The sequence below is a fragment of the Schistocerca piceifrons genome, chromosome 7 (assembly GCF_021461385.2).
Source record: "Schistocerca piceifrons isolate TAMUIC-IGC-003096 chromosome 7, iqSchPice1.1, whole genome shotgun sequence".
NCBI classification, from domain to species: Eukaryota; Metazoa; Arthropoda; class Insecta; order Orthoptera; family Acrididae; genus Schistocerca; species Schistocerca piceifrons.
The window spans coordinates 274,410,964-274,431,495 of record NC_060144.1 but is presented as its reverse complement, the minus strand read 5'-3'; the positions used below and the strand labels follow the sequence as shown (position 1 = coordinate 274,431,495).

Genomic DNA, 20,532 nt, shown 5'->3' with positions numbered 1-20,532 from the left:
TCCAGACAAAAGCGTCAAATTTTCAAAGTTAATAATAGTCTGTCAGAAGCTTATGCTTGTAGTACACTCTTAAAAATTTCAATCATTAATCTATATTTTGTGGATAAACTAAAAATTAGGAAAATTATTCAGCTTGTAGCTTTTGATAGCAGTGAAGGGACTAGTTATTTGTCATACTAAATGTGAAAATACTAAACGATTCAATGGATATCACTATTTGTCGTAATTGATGGCAATCTATGTATGCACTAATCAAGGAAAGGCAAAGGACTGGAAGCCCCTGTCGAGCATCAAGCCAGTTTACGTACTGTATATGAGAAATTTCTCTCTCATCTGAAAACGAACAAACTTTCTGGAGACATTATCCACGATGTCAGTTCATCGGTCAAATATAATTTGATGAATGAATCATTGCGCTCTGATGTTATCTGTAGTATCGTAGCTCATCGATACTGCCGGAGCTGGTGCCTCGAAGATCTCGGCCGGCGCCGAGAGCGATGCTTTGAACATCTCCACCAATGAAGAACATTCAGCCCGCCGACCAATGAAGACCGCTAAAACGGTCTTAGAAGCGGCGGGCACTTACGCACCAGACTTCTAAGACAAGATTGCTTCTCGTCGAGTTTGCTTCTAGTCGCTATTTGGTGCTGTACCTTACACCGTCTTGTTGATAATTAGCTCTACCTGCAAACTTATCAGTATACATAGATGCACACCCATGTCTGGGTCTCTTCTTAATAGCTAGCCACGGCTGCCGCAAGTTGTCCACAGTGTAGTAGTGTTTCGCACTGGTTCAGTAAAGTATACACTGAAGCGCCAAAGAAACTTGTCTAGGCATGCGTAATCAAATACGGAGATATTTAAAGAGGCAGAATACGGCTCTGCAGTCGGCAACGCATGTGTAAGACAATAAGTGGTTCGCCCAGTTGTTAGATCGGTAACGGCTGCTACAATTGTAGGTAATCAAGTTTTAAGTGATTTTGAACGTGGTGTTACAGTCGGCACACGAGCGATGGAACACAGCTTCTCCGAGGTAGCCATGAAGTGGGGATTTTCCCGTACGACCATTCCACGAGTGTACCGTGAATATCAGGAATCTGGTAAAACATCAAATCTCCGACATCACTGTGGCCGGAAAAAGATTCTGCAAGAACGATATCAACGACAACTGAGGAGACTCGTTTCACGTGGCAGAAGTGCAACCCTCCTGCAATTGCTGCAGATTTCAATGCTGGGCCATCAACAAGTGTCAGCGTGCGAACCATTCAACGAAAAATCATTGATATGGGCCTTCGGAGCCGAAGGGCCACTCGTGTACTTTTGATAACTGCACGACACAAAGCTTTACGCCTCTCCTGGGCCCGTCAACTGGAAACATGTTGCCTGGTCGGACGAGTCTCGTCTCAAATTGCATAGAACGGATGGACGTGTACGGGTGTGAAGACAACCTCATGAATCCATGGACCCCTGCATGTCAGCTGGGGACTGTTCAAGCTGTTGGAGGCTCTGTAATTGTGTGGGGCTGTGCAATTGGAGTTATATGGGACCCTTGATAAGTCTAGATACGACTCTTGACACGTGACGCGTACGTAAGCGTCCTGTCTAATCACCTTCATCCATTCATGTCCATGATGCATTCCGATGGACTTGGGCAGTTCCAGCAGGACAATGCGACACCCCACATGTCCAGAATTGCTAGAGAGTGGCTCCAGGAACACTCTTCTGAGTTTAAACACTCCCGCTGGCCACTAAATTCCCCAGGCACGAAATTATTGAGCATATCTGGGATGCCTTGTAACGTTCTGTTCTGAAGAGATCTCCACCCCCTCGAACTCTTACGGGTTTATGGACAGCCCTGCAGGATACATGGTGACAATTCCCTCTAGCACTACTTCACACATTAGTCGAGTCCATCCCACGTCGTGTTGCGGCACTCCTGCTTTCTCGCGGGGGCCCAACACGATATTAGGAAGGTGTACCAGTTTCCTTGGCTCTTCATTGTATTTATCTAAAGCGCACTTGTGTCAAATAATGTGCTGTTTGCATGTCCAGATTCCTAAGGCGACAGATCCTTTGGCCACCTTCCAGTCATTTATCATTAGCAGTGAGGAAGTAACATTTGGCTCCTCGGAACATAATGGTTGCCGACTCGCACCGTAACACCGTTCCTTAACAGAAAATCTGCAATTCTCTGCCACATACTTCTGGCCAGTAAATGTAGTAAGGTTAGCAGATGTGTCGCAGAAGCACGAGATGAGTAATTAGAGAGCAAGGCTTTGCGTCAATTCAGCAATCCCGATCGAATAGCTCAGCTGGTGGAGCAGAGTTCTCATCAGGGATAAAGCGGCGGGTTCCGCCTCAGTCCAAAGCGGTTATTAATCTTCACGAAAATTCTTTTGATAGTGAAGCTATACTAGTGTCCATATTACACTCCTGGAAATTGAAATAAGAACACCGTGAATTCATTGTCCCAGGAAGGGGAAACTTTATTGACACATTCCTGGGGTCAGATACATCACATGATCACACTGACAGAACCACAGGCACATAGACACAGGCAACAGAGCATGCACAATGTCGGCACTAGTACAGTGTATATCCACCTTTCGCAGCAATGCAGGCTGCTATTCTCCCATGGAGACGATCGTAGAGATGCTGGATGTAGTCCTGTGGAACGGCTTGCCGTGCCATTTCCACCTGGCGCCTCAGTTGGACCAGCGTTCGTGCTGGACGTGCAGACCGCGTGAGACGACGCTTCATCCAGTCCCAAACATGCTCAATGGGGGACAGATCCGGAGATCTTGCTGGCCAGGGTAGTTGACTTACACCTTCTAGAGCACGTTGGGTGGCACGGGATACATGCGGACGTGCATTGTCCTGTTGGAACAGCAAGTTCCCTTGCCGGTCTAGGAATGGTAGAACGATGGGTTCGATGACAGTTTGGATGTACCGTGCACTATTCAGTGTCCCCTCGACGATCACCAGTGGCGTACGGCCAGTGTAGGAGATCGCTCCCCACACCATGATGCCGGGTGTTGGCCCTGTGTGCCTCGGTCGTATGCAGTCCTGATTGTGGCGCTCACCTGCACGGCGCCAAACACGCATACGACCATCATTGGCACCAAGGCAGAAGCGACTCTCATCGCTGAAGACGACACGTCTCCATTCGTCCCTCCATTCACGCCTGTCGCGACACCACTGGAGGCGGGCTGCGCGATGTTGGGGCGTGAGCTGAAGACGGCCTAACGGTGTGCGGGACCGTAGCCCAGCTTCATGGAGACGGTTGCGAATGGTCCTCGCCGATACCCCAGGAGCAACAGTGTCCCTAATTTGCTGGGAAGTGGCGGTGCGGTCCCCTACGGCACTGCGTAGGATCCTACGGTCTTGGCGTGCATCCGTGCGTCGCTGCGGTCCGGTCCCAGGTCGACGGGCACGTGCACCTTCCGCCGACCATTGGCGACAACATCGATGTACTGTGGAGACCTCACGCCCCACGTGTTGAGCAATTCGGCGGTACGTCCACCCGGCCTCCCGCATGAACACTATACGCCCTCGCTCAAAGTCCGTCAACTGCACATACGGTTCACGTCCACGCTGTCGCGGCATGCTACCAGTGTTAAAGACTGCGATGGAGCTCCGTATGCCACGGCAAACTGGCTGACACTGACGGCGTCGGTGCACAAATGCTGCGCAGCTAGCGCCATTCGACGGCCAACACCGCGGTTCCTGGTGTGTCCACTGTGCCGTGCGTGTGATCATTGCTTGTACAGCCCTCTCGCAGTGTCCGGAGCAAGTATGGTGGGTCTGACACACCGGTGTCAATGTGTTCTTTTTTCCATTTCCAGGAGTGTATACAGGGAGGTCAGAAACAGTCAGAAAAACTTGCAAGGGTTTTGCAGGGTAGGTTGTGCTGAAAAATAATTGTTTATAAGAACATTTGACCGCTTACATCGTATCCGAACTAATTAGCACTGATGTTAGCCAAATGGTTCAAATGGCTCTGAGCACTATGGGACTCAACTGCTGAGGTCATTAGTCCCCTAGAACTTAGAACTAGTTAAACCTAACTAACCTAAGGACATCACAAACATCCATGCCCGAGGCAGGATTCGAACCTGCGACCGTAGCGGTCTTGCGGTTCCAGACTGCAGCGCCTTTAACCGCACGGCCACTTCGGCCGGCGATGTTAGCCAATTAGGACGTTGCGCAAGCAAAGTCAAACGGCCCACCAGAGGTGGTGTCGTCAAACGTGTTCTTCGTTTGGTTTCCTAAAACCGAGAGCGATACAAAAACTGGACATGGGACGGTGGTCAGGATCGAACCCGAGACAAAGGCTGAACAGTCTCGTGCGCTGTCATCTATGCTACGGGAATAACTGACAGTAACTGTATCTGACGGTCCGCTTGAATTTACGCACACAACGGCCCGATACGCTAATTTTAGTGCTAGTTAACTCGCAAACGGCGGAACGTACCGAATTTTTTTCTTAACAATTACGGTAATTCTCAGCACAGCCTACCCTGCAACACCCTTACAAGCTTTCCATACTGTTTCTCACCACCCTGTATATTACTAAAAGACTAACCAAGGGCACGATTCTAGTTGTAGGTTGCCTATCTAACGGCTTCCAGGGCATCAAAAATTTCACTTTCAGTACTTCATATAACTATCGACCGAATTTTAAAATTGACGTATAATCTCATATTGAAAGTTTAATACAGTAAGACAACTATTACAGCCTCTCGAAATCCATTCAACAACGAACACGAAGTAATTACGGGCGTGCTGATGCGATAGCTCCATACTTCACAATCATATACAACCGCCCGCGCGACGAAAGATCCATCCGTAAAGAATGGAAAGTTGCGCAAATCGCATCAATATCCAAAAAAGGCAGTAGGAATAATCTACTAAATAACAGGCCCATATGTTTAACGTCGATATGCAGCAGGATTTTGGAACATATATTGTTCAAAATGGTTCAAATGGCTCTGAGCACTATGGGACTTAACATCTGTGGTCATCAGCCCCCTAGAACTTAGAACTACTTAAACCTAACTAACCTAAGGACATCACACACATCCATGCCGAGGCAGGATTCGAACATATATTGTGTTTGAACATTATGAATTACCTCGAAGAAAACGGTCGATTGACGCCAAGTCAACACGGATATAGAGAACATCGTTCTTGTGAAACACAACTAGCTCTTTACCATACAAAGTGTCGAGTGGAATCGACAACGGATTTGAAATTGATTCCGTATTTATAGATTTCCAGAAGGCTTTTGACACCATATTCCACAAGTGGCTTATAATCAAATTGTGTGCTTACGGAATATCGTCTCAGTTATGCGACTGGATTCGTGATTCCCTGTCAGAGAAGTCAGAGTTCGCAGTAACTGACGGATAGTCATCGAGTAAAACAGAAGCGATTTCTAGCGTTCCCAAAGGTAGTGTCATAGGCCCTTGTTACGTAACCCCGTGCACTTTGATTTTATATACAGTTTGGTTGAATGTAAAAGAATGCTATTCATTTGTTTGGTAGTACTAGAATCATGGATTGAAATTTTATGATCTTTGGCTATAATACGGTTTATATTGCATATCACTTTAAGTAAACCAAATGTTGATTATCGCTGCAAACACAAAAGATAAACTGCAGTTCTAACTACCGATTTCTGTAGTTAAAAGTTTAACTTTGTGCACTCTGACCTATTATGCGGGGATACGCACAACACTAACAGATTTCCTGCTGTGAATGCATGATAGTTAATTTTCGAAACTATATTCTCGTAACTCTGATCTGGCTTGTTAGAAATGAAACACTGTATCATTACTGTAACTGATTACGAAATTAAACATGTCTTTCTCTACTTTAGTCTCTGAAATGCACTGAAAATTACTCATATTACACGCACAGAAGTTACATTATGCATTGTTTGTCACCCATAAAAGTTGCAGTAGGTTTTTTAATATTTAAACACTATTGATTCCCGCGGCTAACACGAGAGCATGAAACTAAAATTGGAAATGATTTTAATTTTATCAGACAGACCAGATTTCAAGGCAGCAGTCCTTGATCTCATACAAGTAAAGCTTTAACTTTCTGATTAACGTAAATTATTTACGTCACTAATATGGTACTAACAGTTGTCCATGTCCATCTACATCTACATTTATACTCCGCAAGCCACCCAACGGTGTGTGGCGGAGGGCACTTTACGTGCCACTGCCATTACCTCCCTTTCCTGTTCCAGTCGCGTACGGTTCGCGGGAAGAACGACTGCCGTGCGCGCTCGAATCTCTCTAATTTTACATTCGTGATCTCCTCGGGAGGTATAAGTAGGGGGAAGCAATGTATTCGATACCTCATCCAGAAACGCACCCTCTCGAAACCTGGACAGCAAGCTACACCGCGATGCAGAGCGCCTCTCTTGCAGAGTCTGCCACTTGAGTTTGCTAAACATCTCCGTAACGCTATCACGCTTACCAAATAACCCTGTGACGAAACGCGCCGCTCTTCTTTGGATCTTCTATATCTCCTCTGTCAACCCGACCTCGTACCGATCCCACACTGATGAGCAATACTTAAGTATAGGTCGAACGAGTGTTTTGTAAGCCACCTCCTTTGTTGATGGACTACATTTTCTAAGGACTCTCCCAATGAATCTCAATCTGGCACCCGCCTTGCCAACAATTAATTTTATATGATCATTCCACTTCAAATCGTTCCGTACGCATACTCCCAGATATTTTACAGAAGTAACTGCTACCAGTGTTTGTTCCGCTATCATATAACCATGCAATAAAAGATCCTTCTTTCTATGTTTTCAAAATACATTACATTTCTCTATGTTAAGGGTTAGTTGCCACTCCCTACACCAAGTTCAAATTACTCTGAGCACTATGGGACTTAACTTCTGAGGTCATCAGTCACCTAGAACTTAGAACTACTTAAACCTAACTAACCTAAGGACATCACACACATCCATGCCCGAGGCAGGATTCGATCCTGCGACCGTAGCGGTCGCGTGGCACCAGACTGTAGCGCCTAGAACCGCTCGGCCACCCCGGCCGGCCCTACACCAAGTGCCTTTCCGCTGCAGATCTTCCTGCATTTCGCTGCAATTTTCTAATGCTGCAACTTCTCTCTGAAAATGACATAATAAAAGCCACAATTCTCCTCTGTGGTCTCCGGGAAGCTGAAGAGAAATAATTTTATGTACAATTACCTGCACGATTGGTTGCGGGAAAACTGCTTTCATTCAATTATAGTTTGAATTTGCCGCGGCAGTGGCTCCCGCGATCGTGACGCAGCACTGGGTCACAAAAAATGCTAAATTCGCTGAAAAGGGCTAAAAATGTGGGATGAAATACTGGGCAAGCGAGCTACAAATTATTACAAGTATTTTTAATAATTTCTATATTCAGAATTAACATAAAATTGAAAGTACACACTTTTTTTATACATCAGTGCCCAATGGTGTCTTTCTCGACCAAAAAACAAAAGTGAACCAAGCGTTCCAGAGAGCATCACAGGCTCTTACAACATTCACGGCTACGAGAAGACGGCGAGAGTAATGTCTAAGCCACCGTTATTTATGAGCAATTTAATATGCTAATATATACATACATACATATATATATATATATATATATATATATATATATATATATATATATTTCTTTGTTATATTTTTAATTATCATTGTCTGTATCGGTTTCCACACTCGCCGACCACATACATTATTTGCAAAATTGACATACATAATATTATACAAATATAAAAATGGAAAATTATTATTTCTTTTATACAGAATCCACATAATCGATAAATGTTATTACAGAAATGAAATATAAGAACAAAGATAAATGTTTCTTGCGTGTATTTAATGTCTTGCCCAGAGACGTCACACCCTCTACTGTTCCTCATCTAAGTAATCGCTTTAGGAGACAATCTGAGAAGCCGTCCTAGCTTGTTCACAGATGATGGTGTCGTTTATCGTCTAGTAAAGTCATCAGATCAAAATTAATTACAAAAAGGTTTAGATAAGATATCTGCATAGTGTGAAAATTGGCAAGTGGCCCGAAATAATGAAAAGTGTGAGGTCATCCACATGAGTGCTATACGGAATCCGTTAAACTTTGGTTACATGATAAATCAATCAAATCTAAAGGCCATGAATTCAACTAAATACCTGGGAATTGTAATTACGAATAATTGAAATTGGAAAGAACGCATAGAAAATGTTGTGGGGAAAGCGAACCAAAGACTCCTATTTATTTGCAGAAGACTTAGAAGATGGAACATATCTACTAAGGAGACTACCTACACTACGTTTGTCCGTCCGCTTGGAGTACTGCTACGCCGCATGGGATCTTTGCAGATGGGATTAACGAGATACATCGACAGAGTTCAGTGAAGAGCAGCACGTTTTGTACCATCGAGAAATAGGGGAGAGAGTGTCACGGACGTGATACAGGACTTGAGGTGGAAATTATTAAAACAAAGACTTTTCTCGTTGCGGTGGGATCTTCTCACGAAATTTTAGTCACGAACTCTCTCCTCCGGCTGCGAAAATATTTTGTTGTCGGTGACCTACACAGCGAAAAATCATCATAATAAAATGAGAGAAGTGAGAGCTCGCACGGGAAGATACAGACGTTCTTTTTTGCTCGCGCTGTTCAAGAGTGGAATAACAGAAAATTAGTGCGAAGGTGATTCGATGAATCCTCTGGCACGCACTTGGTGTGACTTGCAGACACCGTAACACACAGGGCGCAAATAACCAGATTTTATTCATCTAGTATTTGAGAATGAAAGCCCTTAGTGATTTACAAAAACATATCTGAGCAGTTCTCTTAGGTTGTTCGCAGATGATGCTGTAATTTACCGACTAGTAAGGTCATCCGAAGACCAGTATCAGTTGCAAAGCGATTTAGAAAAGATTGCTGTATGGTGTGGCAGGTGGCAGTTGACGCTAAATAACGAAAAGTTTGAGGTGATCCACATGAGTTCCAAAAGAAATTCGTTGGAATTCGATTACTCGATAAATAGTACAATTCTCAAGGCTGTCAATTCAACTAAGTACCTGGGTGTAAAAATTACGAACAACTTCAGTTGGAAAGATCACATAGATAATATTGTGGGGAAAGCGAGCGAAAGGTTGCGTTTCATCGGCAGGACACTTAGAAGATGCAACAAGTCCACTAAAGAGACAGCTTACACTACACTCGTTCGTCCTCTGTTAGAATATTGCTGCGCGGTGTGGGATCCTTACCAGGTGGGATTGACGAAGGACATAGAAAGGGTGCAAAAAAGGCAGCTCGTTTTGTATTATCACGTAATAGGGGAGAGAGTGTGGCAGATATGATACGCGAGTTGGGATGGAAGTCATTAAAGCAAAGACGTTTTTCGTCGCGGCGAGATCTATTTACGAAATTTCAGTCACCAACTTTCTCTTCCGAATGCGAAAATATTTTGTTGAGCCCAAACTACATAGGTAGGAATGATCATCAAAATAAAATAAGAGAAATCAGAGCTCGAACAGAAAGGTTCAGGTGTTCGTTTTCCCGCGCGCTGTTCGGGAGTGGAATGGTAGGGAGACAGTATGACTGTGGTTCGATGAACCCTCTGCCAAGCACTTAAATGTGAATTGCAGAGTAATCATGTAGATGTAGATCTTCAAACTCTCACGAAATATTTTTTCACAGACACCCTTCCACAAAATGTGAAACGAAAAAAGTTTTTCGCTTACTACATTTTCGCTGTTCATGCATGAAAACTTCCGGCATCAAGCATGACGCTTTAATTTGTTATTATTTAACTACTAACACTGTTCGCAACACATTTTGCACACAGTATCAAAGTATATCACTGAATGTACCTGGAAATCATATAACTGTACGGCACATATATCAGAAGATATGACGTTGTAAACAATGACGTACGCGAAAAACTTGCTTTTGCGTAAAACGGAGTGCAAATTGCCCCTACTATATTTAACTAGTGTTTGATGACGAGAGAACTTTGCAACTTCCAACAAACTTTAAACAAAATTTCACGCCTTTTCTAGACTTTTTCTCGCTTACACGCTTAATATCGAAATATACTTACCAAGAATACAGTGAAGTTGTAAGGTATTGGATCTTTTACTGCAGTTATTGGACGGTGTGTTTTTGTAAGAGCAGTACTCAATTTTAGTATCTAATAGAGCTGATACGTTCTCTCATGGTTGACTGTTGCCATTGCACGGTGTCGTAGTATTAGTAGAAGCTGATTCTTTAAGGAATCGAGGTTTTTGTCGTGTTTACTAATAGAGAAGGAGAATCTTTACTGATTTACTGTACTTTACTTCATCATTAATCCCTATTCTGCATCCTATCCTATCATCCGGTGAGCCGCGCGGGATTAGCCGAGCGGTCTAGGGCGCTGCAGTCATGGACTGTGCGGCTGGTCCCGGCGGAGGTTCGAGTCCTCCCTCGGGCATGGGTGTGTGTGTTTGTCCTTAGGATAATTTAGGTTAAGTAGTGTGTAAGCTTAGGAACTGATGACCTTAGCACTTAATTCCGATAATATTTCACACACATTTGAACATATCATCCGGTGACAACTGAATATCACAACAATTAATAAAATGGGATGTGACAGCTGTCGCCTGAGAGTCAAAAGCTGTTTAGTGAACAAGTAAATACGAATAATGGTTGCAAAATTTGGGCAAAGTGTTACTTTATGATACTATTATTATGCTCTGCTAAGCAGAGACGGAGAAAACAGTTAATTAACTTCTTCTTAAAGGGAATAGTTTATAAAATAATTTGTTGTACAATAGCTAGAACTGGACGTAGACCTTATTGTACGAAGTGGAAAAGCTCAAAATGCTTGAAGGTGTTTTTATAAAATGCTTGAAACTATAAATCGAATCGATTATACGTAAACGTTTAAATATTTCTATTGCATTTAAACATATTTATTGTATACTACGATAATCACTTACATAATTTCACGGTTAATCCTTATTTCACACTCTGAGCAAGAGAAGCTTCAGTTAAGTCTGTTAAGCAGTACTCGTGCGTTTCAGAATGCTACAATCTGACTGGGCCATAATTTTCTTAAAATTTTGTCTATTTTGTCTCGAGAGCGCTTATTTTATTTATGAACTTACTTTCGCTGCCAAGTATGTAGTTTTTAGGCCATCGCTTACTGTCATTCAGGCATCCCTTCTTAAGTTCTCCTTATAAACACTGAACACAGTATCTGAAATAGTGCTCCATACATCTCAAAAACACGAATAATAATGGAAATAAAAATAATGATAACGGTGATTATAATGGATTTCATAATATGTCTAATTGTAAGTCACATTAAAATAGCAAGAACTACATTATAATAACGCAGCAATTATATCCGCCAACGGCAACTGGGTACAAGCAATAGCCATGGCAACAATACGCAACTGCATTTAATTGATGTGATAAACAGAGCAATAGCGTCAAAGGAAATGCGAAGCTGAAGAAAGAGGAATGGAGACTAAATAAAAGCAAGAAATAATGAGGAGTTTATAGAAAGAAGCAAGGACGGGCTGGAATCAATAATGTGGGTCACAGAACGGTAGATAATGTTATATTGGTGTACAAGAAGTCTGCTTGGGTACATGGAGAGAGAATCTTCGTTGGTGATAACAGCTTTCCGCAGTGCAATACCAGGCATCGTCCTATTGAAGGTGGTTTTCCATTTCCTTCCTCCGACCTTAAAAACTTACCTTCATTGCAGTGTGGTTTTGACTTGTATGTAGCTTATTGATCGACTTGTTCTAGAAATGAAATGTATATGAGTTAGACGCTATAACTTGATACAGGCAGAAATTTTATTTTTTTAATGTATTCATATCGTTGATGTTCGTGAAATATCTGTAGGGACAAAATCAGATTTGAGTCGACGTTTTAAGCGATGCTGAGAGCATTATTTTTGTGTGCCAGGTGGACGCATACCGCTTTTCCATATCGTGGCCCAGGGTTCTCCCCACTGGAGACGTCAACAACATCAATCCGGAGGGAATCGACTACTACAACAAGGTCATCGACGGCCTCATTGCCAACGGCATCACTCCAGTGGTAAGAGCAACCTCAGTGATCCGGCTTCCGTTCCTTGACATTAGAGCACTAATAAAAAGTGACGCCACACGGTGTTGTATATGTTTGTTGCAGGTGACGATGTTCCACTGGGACTTGCCGCAGACATTGCAAGACATCGGGGGGTGGCCCAACCCCAGGCTGGCGGACTACTTTGTCGAGTACGCCAGAGTGCTCTACGACAACTATGGCGACAGGGTAAGCGACAAAAGAGTGTTCTGGAGGTACACTAATACTACGCTTTGATACTCATATTCAAACTTATGCTGGAGTTAATAACTGAAATGTAGTGGGAAAGACATTTGCATCAACAATTTTTTGTTCAAGGCTAGGAGTTCATAGTTTAATAGAAATGATACTGTCTTGTCATAGAATAAACGAACAGTACGAAGAATGCAAGCTCCGAGCATTCGACTGAGAATATAGTAAAATATTTTCCAGTACATTGCATAAGATCTTAAATAACTGGTCCACATAATCAGCAGTTATTCTGACGGCAGATGTAGAGACGATCCATGTGTATATTTTTTTCTGTTGAGTTCCTATTCGCCTTATTCTTTCCTCGAGGTCACTATCCTCACTATCCGTCTCCAGGCAAGGCTGCTTTATTTGCTCGCCTAGTACTAATCCGACCTTTTGCCCTGTCTATTATGACTTCCCAGTAGACGGTAGGTCAGACTCTAATACTCCTTCACTTGTCTTCAAATGGTACAAATGGCTCTGAGCACTATGGGACTTAACATCTGTGGTCATCAGTCCCATAGAACTTAAACTACTTAAACCTAACTAACCTAAGGACATCACACACATCCATACCCGAGGCAGGATTCGAACCTGCGACCGTAGCGGGCACGCGGTTCCAGACTGAAGCGCCTAGAACCGCACGGCCACACCGGCCGGCTACTTGTCTTCATAAATTCCTCTCTACAAAGTTGAAGAGGGATGTGACGCGTTATCATAGTCATTCGCAAGGGGGGAGGAAGAAGATGCTCCCCCCCCCACCCCCCTCGCTCATTCTACCACGAATCTGGTCTACAGAGATTTTGTTCATAACAGAATTTTTGTACACTACTAGAAGTGAGTGGAAAACCATTGACTCACTGTGAAAGTTATTTCTTTGTATCATATATAAAACTTAGTTTTTGTGCCGTAAAACGTCTCGAAATTCACCAGCTTACTTTCTTTCAAAAAACTGAGAATTTTTGAGTCTCTCTCCTCTGTCTGGAAAGATTTCTGCGTACGTCATGCGTGTTGCCTTTAATGTTTTGAAGAAGAGGAAGAAATGCACTTCAGTCCCCATAACGTCACTCTGATTCCATTGCTTCCTCTAAATCATTTCAGACTGATGCCACAAAGGACGTTGATCGGCTCGGTTGTCGTTTCCTTTTCCCACCATAGTGCAGCTGAGATAAGTAGCTCCTCAGTTGGCCTCACAAGAGCTGAACGCACCCCGCCCGCCAACAGCACTCGGCAGACCCTTACAGCGGCCCATCCAAGTGCTATCCAAGCCCGACAGCGCTTAGCTTCCCTGCACTTCCTATTTATTTCATTCCTAAGTAACTTGTATTTATGTATTCCTGAATTTCACTGAGCGTTTTTGTATATTCTTCTTTTATCCATCAGCTGAAGTATTTCTTCTGTTACCCATCGTTTCTTCGCTGTTACCTTCTTTGTTCCCATGTTTTTCTTTCCAGCTGACATATCCTTTATCGCAGTATGTATACCCTCAGAAAACTACAAGCGTATCCCTTCATTCCTTAGTACTTACGTATCCCGCTTCTCTGCGCATTGATTCTTCCTGACTAGTCTCTTAAATTTAAACCTATTCAACACCATTATTACATTGTGAGCTGAGTCTGTATCTGCTTGTGGATACGCCTTATAATCCAGTATCTGATTTCCGAATCTCTGCCTGCCCAAAATGTAATCTAACTGAAATCTTCCCACATCTCCCGGCCTTTTCCAAGTATACCTCCTCCTCTTGTGATTCTTGAGCAGAGTATTCGCTGTTACTAGCTGCAATTTATTACAGAACTCAGTCTTTTACCACACTCATTCCTAGTACCAAGCCCATATTCTCCTACAATTTCCCCTACAACTGCATTGCAATCTGCCGCGACTGTTAGAGTTTCATCACCCTTTACGTGCTGTATTACCCGTTGAATATTCTAATATACTTTCTCTATCCCTTCATCTTCGGCTTGCGACGTAGGCACGTATACTTGAACCATCGTCGTCGGTGTTGATTTTCTGTCGATTCTGATGAGAGCAACCCTATCACTAAACTGTTCACAGTTACTCACTCTCTGTCCTACCATCCTATTCATTACGAATCCTACTTCCGTTATGACAATTTCTATTGCTCTTGATATTGCCCTATACTCATTTGACCAGATATCCTTGCCTTATTTCCATTTCACTTCACTGACCCCGACTATATCTAGAGTGAGTCACAATTTCCCATTTCAGATTTTCTAATTTTGCTGCCACATTTAAACTTCTGACATTCCACGCCCCGGTTCGTAGAACTTTTCTTTTCGTTGGTTATTCAATCTTTTTCACATGACCAGCTCCCCCTTGGCAGCCCTCTGCCATAGATCCGAATGGTGGACTAGTCCGGAATGTTTTACCAAAGGAGAGCTCATCATGACACTTTCAGTTACAGACCATATGTCCTTTGGATACATAGTATATGTCTTTAATGCAGTGGTTTCCATTGCCTTCTGCTTCCTCATGCCATTGATCATTACTGACTCTTCTGCTTTTAGGGGCAGTTTCCCATCTCAAGGGCAAATGTGTCCTGAACCTCTAAAGGCTCCGCCTCACTCTTTGACAAGGTCGTTGACAGAGTTAGGACAACGTCTTACACCTAAGTCTTCGGCTGACATTGCTGATATTTTTCATTCAAAATTTAACGGGTGGTGAGGTTCGAACCCGGGACCGTAACGTTCTGATTAGTAATCAAAGACGCTACCCCCTTTTTTAATTTTTTGACGCTATCTTTTTTTTACGTTATTTTTTTCCTGTGCCTCTTCCACTTCAGGCGTTGGCTCCTAGCACACCTACTATCCCCAAAAACCTATCCATCCTACAAGCAAAAACAACAGCTAGAGCCACCGCCACCTTCACCCTAAAAGCTAACTAGGACGGAAGTTCACCACCACTTCAGGTACCGACCACGAACAAAAACGAAATACGTCTGTGATCGTTTTGGTAAAAAAAGAAAAGAAAAAAGAATAAAAGAAAGGGTAGAATACTTTCATATTTTACTGATTTAACTTTTATCTTTTTTATTTGTTTTACTTTTTTTGTTTAATCTTCTTCCGCGGATGTCCACAGCAGCCATACGTTGGGATGTCTACGTCGTCTTCTCGTTCAGAGAGGGTTAGACACACTACAATTTCCATTGCTGTATCTCATCAGTCCATCATGTACTATATCGTCAATCTCTTCTCACAACCGGTACACTCCAGTGGTCTGGAAGATGCGGAAACACCGACCCCATGTAATTCGCAAAGCGCGAACAATACGGCGCCTTGCGCCGCAAAAACCGTATAATTGCTCGTTAAATGGTGCCAGAATCTAACAACTCTGCAATACCCTCACTAAAAAGGTATGACAACGCCATACCTTTGACCCACACGGTGGCGTTACGACGAGTAGCAGGGTAGTAAGTAACGTCGGGATGGATCAGTTCGGTGGGCTCTACGGACTGAGGTGTCCGTCGCAGCAACAATGCCAACATGCGACATGTGAGGAGCAAACAGTCGGCGGCCGTTACAAACGAAACGACGCATGATGGTGTCGACAGCGGCGCATCTGGGCCGAGAGCTATTCAGCACCCCCAAACCACGGGTCACTTACCTCAAACATAGTGCTGCCATTTTAACTTTGTGTCGTACTTAGTAGGATAACTCAATCTAACTCGTTTGTACAGTTTTTGGAGCGGAAATTGGTTTTTACTTAATAATTTTATGATAAGCTGGAACTACATCCAAAAGTAGAACCTAGAACGTAAGTATAATGCATTAATAAGATTCCGGAAAAAGTGGTATAATTCAAAAGTAAAAGAAGTGGCTCAATGAGAACCTCTACAGAACGTTTTTATAACCAATTGAACCTAATTCTTAAAATACAACTTTCTAAGTTTAATACTACACGCTTTTAAAATGTCGAACAGGACAGGGATATTTGAAGAAACTAATTATCAGATTATTATGAGACTCGAAACCTTGACATTGGTTTAGTTTTACCTAATCTAACCCAATTTGGTAACTACTTTTAAATATTTAATTTTACATAAGATTATAGTGCAGTCTCTTTGTTCACAGAATACGTTATCGATAGAGATTCTTAGTTCTTCATCGAACTCAACCGTAGGCATTTTAGTGGTTTAGTGATTAGATAGTATGGCACAGCTCACAGCTAGAGATAGTAACGCTTTAGGACTACTTTGGTGCTAAATCCTCGAGTAAATGTTACTACTTTTAGCTTAAATCCTGTCTGGCCTTCCAAATTTAGGTTGTCCATTGTTTCCCTAAACTGATTAAGCAGCAGCACAGATGGTTGTTTTAAAATTACATGGTCGATTTCCTTCCCCGATTCGAGATTGTGCTTGGCCTGGAATTGACGGGATGTTCAGCCCTAATCCTCTGCGCTTTTTTTGCTGCATGGGGTATATCCTGCTTATTGCTGAGCCCAACGGAGCCTATCTTGACAGATGGCCTCCTCCTCTGCTGTATTATGACCTCACTATCGTCTACATATGACCATGTCTCAGAGTCTCCCCGTATTATTATATTTGCTATGGTGTCTCTCAGCTCCATTTATTCTGACAATATTAAACATTTATCACTCTAATATATAACTCGAATGATTAGATCTGTAATGAAGTAAGTTATTGAAACGAAGGATACACCAACGACGTGTTTTGTGAGCAGGTGAAGTGGTGGCAGACGTTCAACGAGCCGGCCAGTTTCGTCTCAGGCTACTCTGGAGGCTACACGATCGCCCCAGGCATCAACTCGTCAGGTGTGGGAGACTACATGGCGGCGTACACCCTGCTCATGGCACACGCCGGCGCCTACCACCTATACGACGAGAAGTACCGAGAGACCCAGAAAGGTAAACACTCACCACCCACCACCATGGCTGGTGCTAGGGTTGGCGAGGCAGGGTATCCAAATTTGATGTAGGATCATTGGAGAATATATATATGAAGTCCTGAAATCATTATAAGTAGGCGTGTTTTTTGGAATCGTAAGTCTCACTTAACACAAGACATATAGTGTGGGACCTCGACAGGTGATGTCTACTGGTTTTGGCAGGTAGAGTTCGTCCCATTTACATTATAAGACCCAAAGACTACAATTTGCCTTTAACAATCACTTCACATCCGCAGTACATTGCTTGTAAGTCACTTCATCCACAACTATATACACGCATGCATGTGATTTTACAATGCATAGGTGCGCGTACTCACTTCAGTATTAGCGTATTCCTATTCTATTCTGTTTGCCTGCGGAGCTATTGAAAAATCACTGTCTGTATGCCCCCATACGCTTCCCAACCTTCCTCTCACGATCGCTATAAACGATACTCCAGCATTGTTTCCCCATTCTATCTCGATAATCAATGTTATTGAATGTAATACTCTTACAGAGAATTAGTAAACTTATATCCTAGTAAAAAATAGGGCTCTTTCTAAGACACAATTTCATTTTAATTTCTTTAGGATCCCCTCATATCTCACATTGAAACTCAAAAGCACTTTCGTGAACTAGATAGTCTGCACACATAAACCGAAACCGCTGATTTAGACTGCTACGTCACTAACTACACTATCTGATCAAAAGTATCTGGACACCTGTTCGAGGACATTGATATAAGCTGTGTCACCACTTCGCCATTATGACGGTTTGAACTCTATTGGTGACATTTACTATGAGGTAGTTGAATTTCTGAAGATAAAGCCGAAACCGGATACGGCAGGGATGTTGCACGCTGGGATCTGGTGCATAGTCACCGTGATAACTCATCCCAGATTCATTCCGTTGGATTTAAGTCGTGATTCTGGGTAGGCCACTCCATTTCAGAAATGTTACTGTCCACGAACCATTGTCTAACAGATGCTGTTTTATGAAAGGACGCATTATCATGTTGATGCAAACAACCATAGTCTCCGAAGTGTTCCTCTACTTTACGTAATACACAATTCTCCAAAATATGTTCATATCCCTCCGCGTTTAGCGTTTCTTAAGAGCAATAAGAGAACCACAGTCTACCCGCGAAAAACAGCTGATACCACAACGCTCACTCCTCTGTTCTTCGTTGTTGGCACTACACTTGCTGGCAGATAACGTTTCCAGGCAGTCCCTAAACCCAAACCCTTCCATCGGATTGCCACATTGTATAGTGTGATTCATAGCTCCATATCACTCGCTTCCGGTCATCTACTGTGAAGTGGCGTTGCCCTTTAGGCTACCTCATGCATCACTTACCACTGACTATCGAAATGTGTGCTTTGTGACGAGTTACTTGACTACTGTACTCCATTTTTTTCGGCTCCCTATGCAAAGAGGTTATGCTAACTGGACTAAAGGTAACATTTTACTAATACTAATACTAAACAACAGAACCTATTTTGCCCTAACAAGACTTCTATCCTCAAGGCTCCTGATTCGTACCACGAAATTAACTATGTATAAATCACTTATACGACCAGTGCTTACATATGCCTCTGAAGCCTGGACATTAACAACTAAAGATATTGAAACACTGGAAGCATTTTAAAGAAAGGTACTTAGACGAATTATCGGCCCAATCTGTGAAAGAGAAAGATGGAGGAGGGGATACAACCATGAGTTGTATACCATATACAAAGACCAACCCATCAGAAGGATAGTGAAATCATCCAGACTGAGGTGAGCGGGACATGTGGCTCGCATGAATGATACATAAGTACCAAAAAGAATATTACAAGGAAAGCCAGGAGGGCAGAGAGGACGTGGTCCACCAAGAGCCAGATGGAAAGATGTAGTAATCGAAGATCTTTAGAAGATAGGCTATAAAAACTGGGGAGCATTGGCAAAGGACCCAGAGAAATGGAAGGAAATTGTAGAAGAGGCCAAGGCTCATCATGAGCTATAGAGCCAAGAAAGAAGAAGAGTGACTCCTTCCGCTGATTTCATGCGATTTTTTTTTTTTTTTTACCTTCTGCTATGCCCCGCGTCCCTTTACGTCAGTACGAGAGGTCTGCCTGGTCTTGGTTTCAGTGAGTTTGTTCCTTCGCGAATCCGCTTCACAATGACAATCCTGACAGTCCACTTGGGCAGCTTTAGAAAGGTTGAACTGTCCCTGACGGATCTGTAGCTCATGTGACATCCAGTGACTAGCCAATGTCTGAAATCACTGAGTTCTTCTGTCCTACCTATTCTGCTGTTACTGCTCTGAACACAGCACGCCTCGACTCCTCTTATCCTGATGGATCCATCTCTCATGACGTCTAGCAGTGAGTTCCACATTACATGGGGATGACCAGATACTTTTAATCAGACAGTATACGAATCAGCCGATGGAAATAGGTGCAAACGCAGTTAACGTATGTACTGCACCATCCATAAAGAATACTGCACGTTTGGAAATCTGCGTCATTAGTTCTAATTTTTATACTGTGCCGGACTCAGTATCTGTATAATAATGGCGCTACTTCTTCCACTAATCACTGTTTCAGTGCAAATTTATTATGCCTTTGCAAGTGATTATGCCAGTCTTCAGGGAGTTACTTCTTCTGTTTAGAGATGCATTATGATGTTAGCAAAGTATAGCGTACCGAAAACCTGTGACGAAAGGCATTAAGGATAACATCTGCAATGTGTGGCAATTCGCAAACAGTAAATACTAAAATGGGGAATGGAAAACAAGTATTTGGAATGGGCTGGTAATTATTGGTTTGTCCACAATTAGAATTATTTTTCCTGAGCATGAGCTCTTCTATAAACTAGAGTCTCACAATAGCAAAAAGAAAGAAAGCAATGAAGTTTACCAGGGTAATTAAGAATGTCCCAGTACTATCACAGTGGCATTTTTCCGTTTGATTTTCCAAATACGCAAGAATTACATGTATTTTTCTTACAAACTTACCGAATTAACTTTCATCTGACATATAGCACGCGTAAATTTCACAAAATCTTTTCCCAAACGCCACACTGTTCAATTCGTCTTCAATTCCATAAGATACATATTGAGTATAGCCCACCATTTACACTCCTGGAAATGGAAAAAAGAACACATTGACACCGGTGTGTCAGACCCACCATACTTGGTCCGGACACTGCGAGAGGACTGTACAAGCAATGATCACATGCACGGCACAGCGGACACGCCAGGAACCGCGGTG

The 20,532-nt window shown here is 42.9% G+C and overlaps 1 protein-coding gene across 1 annotated transcript in view; it reads left to right on the top strand.

The window, feature by feature from the left end:
* The window catches only part of LOC124805618 (myrosinase 1-like), a 39,946-nt gene that overhangs the window by 5,702 nt on the left and 13,712 nt on the right, over nt 1-20,532 (top strand). Inside the window, exons 3-5 of the mRNA XM_047266185.1 lie at nt 11,982-12,116; nt 12,210-12,332; nt 17,075-17,258. Coding sequence (XP_047122141.1) covers nt 11,982-12,116; nt 12,210-12,332; nt 17,075-17,258 — 442 coding nt within the window. The remainder of the gene's footprint in view (nt 1-11,981; nt 12,117-12,209; nt 12,333-17,074; nt 17,259-20,532) is intronic.